Here is a 13,074-nt window from a genome sequence, read left to right as displayed (position 1 = left end):
GCGGCCTCTTGGCCCGAGTCTTGGGCGAGGGAGGGGCTGACCGGCGACCTGTTGTTGCTGGAGCTCTTTCCCATCATGGTGGCCTTAGAAGTTTGGGGGGAGCGACTGCGCGATCGCAGTATTCTCTTCCGTTGCGATAACTTGGGGGTCGTGCTCGCGGTTAACAACCAAAGGGCTAAGGCCCTGCGGGTCCTCCGAGTGCTGTAACGGCTCGTGCTAACCTGTTTGCGCTGCAATATTCTGTTTCGGGCGCAACACGTCCCTGGAGTAGATAATGGGATCGCCGACGCTTTGTCCAGGGGGCAGTGGGATAGGTTCCGTTTGTTGGCCCCGGAGGCTGATTCGGTAGGTTTGCCCTGCCCTTCTTATGTTTGGCAGGTCATCATGGCGGATTGGAAGGACTAGCAGAGCTGTCTTGGGCTCCGTCCACTCTCGCTGGATACCGTAGGGCCTGGAAGGAGTGGGAAGACTTTTCCCGTGACAAAGCTTATGGAGCAGGTTCGGCGGTTTGGCATCCCCAAACTGTTGGTGATTCACTTAGGAGGGAACGACCTAGGCAGGAGGAAGGCAGTGAATCTTCGATTGGCCATTATGCAGGATCTGCAAGTGATTTCTGATGCTTGGCCAGGCTGTAGGCTTATCTGATTTCTGATGCTTGGCCAGGCTGTAGGCTTATCTGGTCTTGTATGGTGCCGCGGTTGTGTTGGCGTGGAGTGGTGGATGGTCGAGCGATCTGTTTTCGGTGGTTGGTTCGGTAGGTTAGGGGTATGGTGGCGGTGCGTAGTTTCTGTGGAACAGAACTTCGCTGTTGGCGGGAAAGAACGGCAAGTTAACATTTGTTGGATTAAAGAGTGAATTGGAGGTCATTTGGTTGTTGATTTTAGGTGCACTCTCCTTCGCTGACTGGTTTTACATCTGCTGGACCGCCTTCACGGGTGGCAGCCTCATCACCTTCACGGGTGGGTAGTCAGGATGGAGGTTGAGCGGATACCTATTTGTTTGTTGGAAGGTTTACGTCTGTTCTGTGTTATAAGATAGTTATCTATGGGATAGGGTTGTTTAGCCGTTCTTTCTGGCCACCATACTTTAGTTTAATTATTTACAGTTAATGGTTCACTTAAATAAATAGCTAACAATTTCTGCCAAATTCAAGTCTCCGTGTCTTTATTATAATAATTAAGTGTTAAGGTTATAGTTTATGTTACGGACAATCCTCAGACTATATGAGGTTTAGGAGAACGAATTGACAGAATAGGAGAGGAGTGGGTCATCATGGCGGATTGGAAGGACTAGCAGAGCTGTCTTGGGCTCCGTCCACTCTCGCTGGATACCGTAGGGCCTGGAAGGAGTGGGAAGACTTTTCCCGTGACAAAGCTTATGGAGCAGGTTCGGCGGTTTGGCATCCCCAAACTGTTGGTGATTCACTTAGGAGGGAACGACCTAGGCAGGAGGAAGGCAGTGAATCTTCGATTGGCCATTATGCAGGATCTGCAAGTGATTTCTGATGCTTGGCCAGGCTGTAGGCTTATCTGGTCTTGTATGGTGCCGCGGTTGTGTTGGCGTGGAGTGGTGGATGGTCGAGCGATCGATGTGGCTCGCCGGAAGGTGAATACCGCGGTGGCTAAGTTTGTGGTGGCCCATGGCGGTGCTGTGGTTTGGCATCAGCGGATCAAGTTTCGGCACTTCTACTTGTTTAGACCGGATGGTGTGCACTTGACAGGACAGGGACTATCTATGTTTTTGGAGGATCTGTTTTCGGTGGTTGGTTCGGTAGGTTAGGGGTATGGTGGCGGTGCGTAGTTTCTGTGGAACAGAACTTCGCTGTTTGTTGGAAGGTTTACGTCTGTTCTGTGTTATAAGATAGTTATCTATGGGATAGGGTTGTTTAGCCGTTCTTTCTGGCCACCATACTTTAGTTTAATTATTTACAGTTAATGGTTCACTTAAATAAATAGCTAACAATTTCTGCCAAATTCAAGTCTCCGTGTCTTTATTATAATAATTAAGTGTTAAGGTTATAGTTTATGTTACGGACAATCCTCAGACTATATGAGGTTTAGAGGTATCAGGCAAAACTTACTTGCATTTTGGAGGGCCCTTTTCATCAAAATAGCATGTTCCTCCATGCATACATCTGCATGCTGGCGGCATGGTTGAAGGGGATTCAATAGCTAAGGAAATGGAAAGCCATGCAGGTTAATAAGCAGTACATGCAGTTGTTATGTGTTTGAAGCAGGGGATGATGTACGGTGTGTCCGAAAAGTTACCATGCACTGAAAGCACCCACTCTCTGTTCAACCCTCAACATCACTTCCTTTGTTCCGAGGTGAGTAATAACTCATAACGTGCCTCCATCCACAACACTACACTATACGCAGCCGCACACGCAGCGTAGGACTACACTATACACAGCCGCACAACACTTTGCTGTCATCACTACATTCAGTACATACTAACTATTCGGACACCCCTTATAAACAGTGTTTAAACAACTTCATTTATAACATGTTGTATGCAACTGAATATACACAAACCTAACAATTTGAGAGACAAAATAATGGTTTGCATTATTATCTGATGTTAGTTGACCCCTGCCCTGTGGAGCTCTGTGTGCAAAGGTCCTGCAGACAGATGTTACTGTGACATTGTTGTTGTGCTAGCGCACAAATGAACTCTTCAATAGTTTGTGTCCTTTAGCTCATATACAAAATAAACTTTGTGAAGAGGATAACAACAGTGACACCTGCTGGGTTAAAGAGGTAAAAAAAAGTACTAATCCATATAGTAAAAATGAAAAAAAAAATTATGTTCTCACAACATTAATGCAATGTTAAAATGTATTTATCAGCAATATTTTAAAAACTAAGTATATGTCCTCTGTAAAAGAAATAAATGAATAATAAATAATAAGTTACGATTACATATGACAGCAACAAAAAAACAAATGCTGTAAGGCCAATTAGCCTGCATTACCATGCTTCTGATACTAGTACAGAGCTGGGCGAAGGGTCAGAAGACAAGTGGTAGCTACCGCTATGTTCCAGGTTCTGGCCCGGTAAGCCTAATGCGCATGTGAAGACACTGGGATCTGAAGGTTGCCTCTCCAGTAAAAAACAAACAAACACATAAATATATAACCCATCCATAGGCGTTTCTATTATGAGTGCAATGTGTGCGGTGCCCATAGGCGGTGTGGCCCCAGGAAGGGGCCCACACCGCACTCATATAGTATACTGTACTTACCCCTCCAGAGTCCCACAGCAGCGACCCTGCAGTGCGGGCACAACGCCCCTGAACTCATCGGCTTCTATAGTCTAATGCCATCTATTGGGACCAGGCTCTGGAATAATACGCATTCCGTATATGGTGAAGTTGATATTTTAGCAACCCCCATAAAAACCTATAGGGGATACTTCTGCGACTGGAAATACAGTTACCATGAAGATATCTGCTGCAGTTCCCTCCTGTTAAATCCTGGGAATGCTTATTTATTCTGGGAATTTTATAGTGTTTCCCTGCAACATTCCCTCTGTTAACATGCCACAAAATCTCCTAATATGACTCGCTTATTCTATAATCCACTGGCTATACTGTGGGTAGGTATAATATGCTGCTGCCCCACTAAATAAGCTATAGATTAGTTACTGCCAGTCAGGAGTTTTGTGTTACGGAGGCAGCGGACATGGGCTTCAGCCTTCATATATTGGGTACAAAAGCATCGGAAAAATCCTAATGTCATAGACCTCTACAGTTATGCAATTGCAATCAAGAGATCACATGTGACTGGACTGGACTTATTTTAAGGCTGACAGCACACAGAACTATACACACGGGGGTCATTCCAAGTTGTTCGTTCGTTATATTTTTCTCGCAACGGAGCGATTAGTCGCTTATGCGCATGCGCAATGTCCGCAGTGCGACTGCGCCAAGTAAATTTGCTATGCAGTTAGGTATTTTACTCACGGCATTACAAGGTTTTTTCTTCGTTCTGGTGATCGTAATGTGATTGACAGGAAGTGGGTGTTTCTGGGCGGAAACTGGCCGTTTTATGGGTGTGTGCGAAAAAACGCTACCGTTTCTGGGAAAAACGCGGGAGTGGCTGGAGAAACGGAGGAGTGTCTGGCCGAACGCTGGGAGTGTTTGTGACGTCAAACCAGGAACGAAACTGACCTGATCGCAGTTGCCGAGTAAGTGTGGAGCTACTCAGAAACTGCTAAGAAGTGTCTATTCGCAATTTTGCTAATCTTTCGTTCGCAATTTTGATAAGCTAAGATTCACTCCCAGTAGGCAGCGGCTTAGTGTGTGCAAAGCTGCTAAAAGCAGCTTGCGAGCGAACAACTCGGAATGAGGGCCACAGTGTAGGGAGCGAGTCTGCCAAATGATACTAAAAAGTTTCAAACACATAAAAGTTTTACATGTAATAATGTCCCCTCACCGTCATGATCAATTTAAGCAGCTAAACCCAGCAGTATTTTAGGAGACAAGCTTAGCTTTATGAAAGGGCTGACTCTAGCGTGGCAAGCTGGGCTTTATTATGACATTTCCACTTTTGCTCAGTGACTCTTCTGTAATTCGTAGAACCTAACTTGTCTATATCTCTTATGGGATCCACTGCAGACTTGCCATTTTTGGAGAGTTGAGATCCATGAAGATGGAGGCCAGGTGAGCAGGTGGGGCATGGTGTAGCAAATCGTGTCATCTTGGCCATACTCTCCACACAGTGCTGGGGATGGGGAGCGTGATGATTTGGTGTAGGAAGTGGTGGGATGCGGGAGACTTGCCCACTCTCCCGGGATATGGGTTAGTAGGTAAGTGTGATCTACTGGACATCTCAGCCCACCTACCGAAAAGGCTTGCTGTGGTACCAGGACTGTGTGTTGATTCTATAACTTGACAGACAGCTGGTGCGAAAGAAAAAGGTAGTGTGCGCCATCCAAAACATACATAGAAACATTCAGCCTCTGTACCAGAATCTGCACTGCCAGAGACCTGCAGCAGTTACATACAGATGTTCATTTCCATTGTATGAGACATGCAACCCACACATGCAGTGTTGCAGTAGGCAGCAGTGTTTCATGTGAACAATCCCTTTCCCTACAGAGTACGATGGTAGAAAGCATTTCTCAGCATCTGTCGCTAATAGCAATCAGTAGGAGTAGTGATTGATATCTGATGTTCTAGTGGGTAAATGACATGCTTGACATTTACAGTACCTGCGTCACACTCCGAGACACTGCCCTCCATGAACCGGGCTCCCTGAGGACAGGAACACGTGTAGCCTCCCGGTCTCAGCAAACACAGGTGGGAGCAGATATCTTTGCAGCGATTGGTAACTGAAGAAAATAATGTATGAAGAATAATATGTCTACATCAGATTTATTAGAACACAAGTAAATGTTTAACATGGCTGAAGTCTCCATAACAGGAGTTAAATGGGAGGTAACCACAGTCTTCACTTTTTGCTTATAACCCAATGGGATTAGGCAACATACTGGACTGATTCCCCTTCCTCCTACAGTTACCATATAAAAATAAAATATTAAACATAAAAAAGGATCAGTGCAACTGGCTCCTTAGCTCCCACTGGGCCCTAGGCAGGAGCCTCGGATGTGTAATGGATGATCTGTCCATAGTAGAGTTCATTTACGAACACTGTGTAGGGTGCAAAATAACCACAGCAAGCAAGCAACCAATTAGTGCAAGTGACTAAGAATGCAAGACTCTGATTGGCTACTGGTGTTTGGGGTACACGTGGCATCTAAATTAGTAAATACTTATTTATACACACACAAAGAGTATATACGTATAAAAGATAAATAATTACCTGTACGGTTGTAACGATGTGAATGGTAAATCCGCACTTGAGTCAGCCATGGATTGATTGTTAACACCTTAACCTTATTCCCAGTGCCAAATTTATCAATTTTCCACACTTCCCCCTTCTCCTTGGTTGTCCAGTACAAATGACCTTCAAACACGTCCAGGCTGTATGGGTTGCCCAGGTCTTTTCATGGTAAATAAACATATATATTATTTAATAGGGATTAATACACAAAATTAACCTGTCATTTACACATTTCTAATGACATAATTTGAATTAAAAAAAAAAACAGAAAAAAAAATACTTAACACATTATTTTAGCCAATTAATATACAGTAACTTCAAAACATAAAAACAACTCATTAGGAACTAGTAATGCCACTGAAACAGAGGCGTTACTCTGGGAGGCAACAGAGTCATCTGCCGCCGGGCTCCTGCTCTGAAGGGGGGCACCTCTCCTCCAATTCCGTGACACCATTCAAATAAGTTAGTTGATAGCTACCTCTATCTCTTCAGTGGCCGACTTCCTAACTGGTCCCTGCACCTTACAAGTCACACCCTCTTTTTATTATAGATACACATTTTACAAGTGTCATACCCAGGATTAGAAGCCACGACCTAGTACACTGGAAACAGACAATTTACTGATAAAGCTATTTGCTCCTGTATAGGAAATATGAGAATTCTATCTACATATATGAAGTTACTTCTCTGACAATTAAAAATAACTTCATAAAGTTAGAATTCTCATGCTTCATATGCAGGACCAAATAGCTCTGTCAGTAAAGTGTCTGCCGTCAGTGCAACAGGTCGTGGCTTCTAATGCTGGGAAGAATTGTGTGATTTAAAATAAAAGACAATAAAATGTATGTATATTTATCAAAATATAGGGTGGGGGGGTCCACTAATATTTATGTTGCCTCCAGGCAACTGTGACGAGCTTACGCCACTGCACTGAAATATGACTACAATATAAATAATAATTATTATTATTATTATTATTTTTATATTTAAAAAAACAAAACAAATTATTACAATGTATAAATTATTTAAATCAAGTGCTCCAGGTAAGACACCTTCTACACCCCAAGGTCAACCAGTGTCTCCCAGATACTGGGGAGGCATGAGAAATTAAGTGATCCATTGTGATGTGTTAATGGCCCTTACAATATACAACAAACAATAACAATATATATTTTGTATTAACTATGTACATACATATACTGTAATTTAATACCTACTATACAATGTGAAAAGACAAAATGACACTACATATTTTCTTACCTCCACCTACAACGGTCAGCCTGTCTGTACCATCAGGTTTAATTGATTCAATAACATTTTCCTTGGAGTCACTCCAGTAAATTCTGTTGTTGTTGATATAATCAATTGTGATGCCAGTTGGCCAACCAAGATCTTCTGAGACTAGAACCTGTCTCTGCTGTCCATCCATCCAAGCATGCTCAATCTTAGGCTGCGCACCCCAGTCTACCCAATACATAATTCTGCATGAAAGAACAGCAAGTGTTAGATACCTGGTATGTCACAACAGGGTGGGACTGCCCACAGGGCTACAAGGGAAACCCCTGGAGGGTCCCACTGCATGGGTACCCACCTTGTCCTCTAGGGATCAGGTTCAAGACTGCGCACTTGAATTATACTGCACAGGACTATGGTGTATTTTCTACAGTGCATTGCTGTTATTAATCTGGTACATTATTATGCATGCTCTAGCAGTATTCACTATATATTTTATACATATATACATAAAGAGGAAATACTTACCCAAACTCTGGATTAAGAGCAATGGCTGCTGGCTGGTCAATTTGAGTGTAAATGAGCCACTTCCTGTATCGGCCATCCAGCTTTGCTACTTCTATGCGATTTGTGCCGGCATCAGTCCAATAAATATGTCTAAATAATTATTGGCAGAAAACATCAAATTAACCTTAAATCCATAGATTGACTTTTAGAACTTGTATAATGAATAGTGTTCTCTACAGCCCGCATCAAGTGACAGCTAGTTATCGATTAGAACTAATAGATGCTGTTCCTGGTGGAACCAGGTACTTTCAATTCACAGTGCATTAATAACACTCGTAATTATGTGAGATTTACACAATAATTCTAACAAAAGTATGTATAATAATGACCTATAACACACTATATTGATCCCAATGTCAGGTGCATTGATGGGTTCTCCAACCGTTTTATTTATTTATGCCCCAATGATGTGTACAAACAGAGTTCAAAGCTGAAAACTGCTTTCAAAGTGCAACGCACTGAACATCTTCTGCTTTGTCACAGGAAGTATCTTTGACATCACCAAATGACGGCACTTATTTATTATTTATTTATTAACAGTTTCTTATATAGCGCAGCAAATTCCGTTGCGCTTTACAATTTGGCACTTGACATTTCCTGGTAGTACTACTAAATCTATACTGATGGCTCTAGTAGTAACTACTATTAAAGTTGCTGATAGATTCAGTAATTGCTAGTGGACCTACGGATTGATGTATCTAGCTGTGAAAAAAGCGGACAAGTGGAGAAGTTGTCCATAGCAACCAATCAGATTCTACCTATCATTTTATAGACTGTACTTGATAAATGCTACCTCAAAGCTGATTGGTTACTACAAGCAACTTCTTAACTGGTCCTCTTCTCCGCTCTTTTAACTGCTTGATGCATCAACTGCCTAGTTAGTTATTGGATCCAGTTAGCAACAATAGGGGAACTCTAGTTGGGTCTATGATGGCTCATAAAAGTTTTCCGTGGTGTGAAACAAAAAACACACTTTTTTTTTTTGCTCTGATAACTCTTAAGAATTTGAGGTATATGTGGAGAGTGCTTGGAAGAAGTTTTTTTTTTTTAAATCAAAACAACTCATTGAATAGTGTAGTAACAAAAAGAGCAAAAGGGAAAACATAGAATATAACTAAAATATGTCTTACTGTGACATTGAAAATGGACGCTTTCATCTTCTGGTTTTGGACAAAAGTGATATCATGGCCAGGATGTGGACAGGAGCAGGCGGGTTGCAATTATCCAACAAGTTTCGTGTTAATGCACTTTGTCAAGACAGACGCTGCCGCATGTGCAGAGCAGGATGGTCGGAGCTCCCACTCCATGCCACACAAGAGGGGAAATAAGTAGGGACAGGATAGGCTAAGCCCAACTGCCCAGTAGAGTTCCTTACTGATCTGCTTAAAAAACAGTGGGGCAGATGTATTAAGCCTGGAGAAGGGATAAAGAAGTGATAAACCAGTGATAAACGCAAAGTGATAACGCACCAGCCAGTCGGCTCCTAACTGTTATTTTTAAAATCCGTAATGATTGGCAGGTGCATTATCACCTTCCACTTATCACTGCTTTATCACTTATTTATCACTTCTCCAGGTTAATACATCTGCCCCAGTGTTTTACAAATCCATAACAATAATTTTAAAAAAGCATTCCATTATGTATTCTATGTCACAGCATAACATGTTTATGTATAGTATATTCCAGTTTGCGCTTGTTCTCTTTGTTACACTACCAGTTCATTTCTTTTTGAACTGAGATACAGACTACGGGGGTCATTCCGACCTGATCGCACATTGCAGTTTTTCGCAGCGCAGCGATCAGGTCACTACTGCGCATGCACCACAATGCGCAGGCGCGTCGTATGGATTTAACGAAGAATCCATTCGCACAGCCGATTGCAAGAAGATTGACAGGAAGAAGGTGTTTATGTGTGTCACATGAACGTTTTCAGGGAGTGGTTGGAAAAACGCAGGCGTGTCCAAGCGTTTGCAGGGCGGGTGTCTGATGTCAATTCCGGAACCGGACAGGTTGAAGTGATTGCAGCGGCTGAGTAAGTTCAGACCTACACAGAAACTGCACAAACTGTTTTTGTACTGCTCGGCTGCACAGGCGTTCGCAAACTTGCAAAGCTAAAATACACTCCCCTGTGGGCGGCGACTATGCGTTCGCACGGCTGCTAAAAACAGCTTGCGAGCGATCAATACGTACTGTAGTAATACTGTATTTCATTGAAGGCTATAGTTATAGCGGGTTGCAGTTATGTGACCGGCGGATTACCGTCCCCTAAATCCCGCCCGCTCACAATTCCGATGGACGGCATGCTGACCAACAGGGACTATTCCCAATCGTGGGTGTCCACGACACCCATAGAGTGGGAATAGATCTTTTGGCGAGCGCAGCATACCCAACCCGTTATAGCAACTGAAGTCAGTGACTTAGGCTAAATATAAACTCATTTGATCTCTATTTTTTACCTTTTTAAGTTTACAGTCCTTAAACAATCAAAAGTGCAATGTCATTAGCAATACCTTAAGTGGCAGTAATGCCAGGGGTATCTAACAAATATATTACTTTAGAACAAATCACATCTATTATCGGAGATATTTTAAAACTGGAATTCAATACCTTCCAACCCAGTCGACAGCTATGCCATCCGGATTCATTATGTACCGCAAGTTCAGATCGACATCCTTTACCATATTATTACCATTGTCCTCAAACATTGGTATATAAGCCCGCCTAATGGATCCAAACACAGAGCCTTGTCCCCGTATGGTGTAGTATATAATACCTTTCAAGAAAGGGAATAAAAGAGCATACAACAATATTTCATCCAATACGCAATTACAAATACAATAAAGGGCTTAATTTCGACCTGATCGCAGCAGAAAATTTGTTAGCTAATGGGCAAAACCATGTGCACTGCAGGGGGGGGGCAGATAATAGGATTTTAATTACCTACCGGTAAATCCTTTTCTTGTAGTCCGTAGAGGATGCTGGGGTTCCATTTAGTATCATGGGGTATGGATGGGTCCACTAGGAGCCACTGGCACTTTAAGAGTTTAATAGTGTGGGCTGGCCCCTCCTACCAGACTTAGTCTAGAAACTGTGCACGAGGAGACGGACATCCTTCGAGAGAAGGAAATACACAGATAGTGGTGAGATTCACACCAGCTTACACATAACAAAAGGAAAGCCAATCTAACCAACATGAAACGATTCAGCAACAGCTGAACCAACAATACTTAACCAAGTAACAGTGCAGGAATTCAAAGCACTGGGCGGACGCACAGCATCTTCTACGGACTACGAGAAAAGGATTTACCGGTAGGTAATTAAAATTCTATTTTCTCTTATGTCCTAAGGATGCTGGGGTTCCATTTAGTACCATGGAGATGTACCAAAGCTCCCAGTACAGGAGGGAGAGTGTTGAGGTTCCTGCAGAACAGATTGACCAAACTTTAAGTCTTCAGAGGCCAAAGTATCAAACTTGTAGAATTTAGCAAACTTGTTCGACCCTGACCAAGTAGCTGCTCGGCAAAGCTGAAGAGCCAAGACACCCCGGGCAGCCGCCCAGGAAGAGCCCACTTTACGGGTAGAGTGGGCCTGAACTGATTTTGGAATCGGCAAACCAGCCATAGAATAAAGCATGCTGGATAGTAAGCCTGATCAAGCGAGAAATTTTCTCTTGTTGGGATCACAAAGGACAAATAACGCGTCCGACTTCCTGTGACGAGCAGTTCGCTTCACATTCATTTTCAAAGCCCGCACAACATCTAAGGACTTTGAGATGATCAAGGTGTCAGTAGCCACTGGCACCACAATAGGTTGGTTGATATGAAAATCCGATACAACCTTTGGAAGAAATTTCCGACGCGTTCTGAGCTCAGCTCTATCCTCATGGAAAATCAAGTAGGGGCTCTTGTGCGACGACAATACCGCCAATTCTGACACACATCTTGCAGATGCCAATGCCAACAGTGTGACCACCTTCCAAGTAAGAAACTTTACGTCCACCTCCTGTAAAGGTTCAAACCAATCCAATGGCAGGAACTGAAGCACCACATTAAGATCCCAAGGTGCCGTAGGAGGCACAAAGGAGGGTTGGATGTGCAGAACTCCTTTCAAAAATGTCTGAACCTCCAGGAGAGCAGCCAATTGTTTCTGGAAGAAAATGGACAAGGCCGAAATCTGGACCTTTATGGAGCCCAAGCGTAGGCCCACATCCACACTCATCTGCAGAAAGAGGAGAAAACGTCCTAGTTGAAACTTCCCCGTTGGAAACTTCTTGGATTCACACCAAGACACATACTTCTTCCAAATCCGATAGTAATGCTTAGATGTTACTCCCTTCCTAGCTTGGATCAGAGTAGGAATGACCTTGTTCTGTATGCCCTTCCTAGCTAAGATCTGGCGTTCAACCTCCATGCTGTCAAACGTAGCCGCTGTAAGTCTTGATAGGCGAACGGCCCCTGTTATAGAAGGTTCTCGCAAAGAGGAAGAGGTCTCGGATCCTCCAGAATTAATTTCAGAAGATCCGCGTACCAAGCCCGTCTTGGCCAGTCCGCAGCAATGAGGATCGCCTGAACTCTTGTTCTTTTTATAAACTTGAGAATCCTTGAGATGAGTGGAAGTGGAGGGAATACATACACTGACTGGAACAGCCATGGAGTTACCACGGCATCCACCACCACTGCTTGTGGGTCTTGCGGCCTTGAACAGTACCTCCAAAGCTTCTTGCAGAGGTGAGAGGCCATCATGTCTACCTGAGGTACGCCCCAGCGGCTTGTTACCTCTGCGAATAGCTCTGGGTGGAGGCCCCATTCTCCTGGATGGACATCATGTCTGCTGAGGAAGTCCGCTTCCCAGTTGTCTACTCCCAGAATGAAGATCACCGACAATGCCACCGCATGTCTTTCTGCCCAGAGGAGGATTCTTGTTACCTCTGACATTGCAGCTCTGCTCTTCGTTCCGCCCTGCCTGTTTATGTAGGACACTACTGTGATGTTGTCCGACTGAACCTGAATGGCTTGATTTTGCAGAAGATGTGCCAATTGTAGACGGCCGTTGTATATGGCCCTCAGTTTCAGAACATTTATTGGAAGGAGAGATTCCTGACTTGACCACCTTCCTTGGAAGTTTTCCCCCTGGGTGACTGCTCCCCAACCTCTGAGGCTTGCATCTGTGGTTAGAAGAATCCAATTCTGAATCCCGAACCTGCGGCCCTTGAGTAGGTGAGAAGTTTGGAGCTAGCAGAGGAGTGAAATTCTGGCTTTCGGTGACAGGCGTATCCGCTGGTGCATGTTGAGATGTGATCCCGACCACTTGTTCAGGAGATCCAGCTGGAAGAACCGTGCATGGAATCTTCCGTACTGTAGCACCTCATAGGAGGCTACCATCTTTCCCTAAATGGGCGAATGCACTGATGAACCGATACCTGGGCTGGC

General features: G+C 43.8%; 1 protein-coding gene across 1 annotated transcript in view; it reads right to left on the bottom strand.

Moving 5' to 3' along the window:
• The window catches only part of LRP2 (LDL receptor related protein 2), a 449,269-nt gene that overhangs the window by 70,820 nt on the left and 365,375 nt on the right, over positions 1 to 13,074 (bottom strand). The window contains exons 69-74 of the mRNA XM_063932587.1: positions 10,253 to 10,418; positions 7,607 to 7,735; positions 7,106 to 7,326; positions 5,825 to 6,004; positions 5,214 to 5,333; positions 2,081 to 2,171 (exon numbers count right to left, since the gene is read on the bottom strand). Coding sequence (XP_063788657.1) covers positions 2,081 to 2,171; positions 5,214 to 5,333; positions 5,825 to 6,004; positions 7,106 to 7,326; positions 7,607 to 7,735; positions 10,253 to 10,418 — 907 coding nt within the window. The remainder of the gene's footprint in view (positions 1 to 2,080; positions 2,172 to 5,213; positions 5,334 to 5,824; positions 6,005 to 7,105; positions 7,327 to 7,606; positions 7,736 to 10,252; positions 10,419 to 13,074) is intronic.

Source organism: Pseudophryne corroboree, chromosome 7 (genome assembly GCF_028390025.1).
Source record: "Pseudophryne corroboree isolate aPseCor3 chromosome 7, aPseCor3.hap2, whole genome shotgun sequence".
NCBI classification, from domain to species: Eukaryota; Metazoa; Chordata; class Amphibia; order Anura; family Myobatrachidae; genus Pseudophryne; species Pseudophryne corroboree.
Note: the sequence above shows the minus strand (reverse complement) of the source record. Positions and strands in the feature narration are given on the sequence as shown.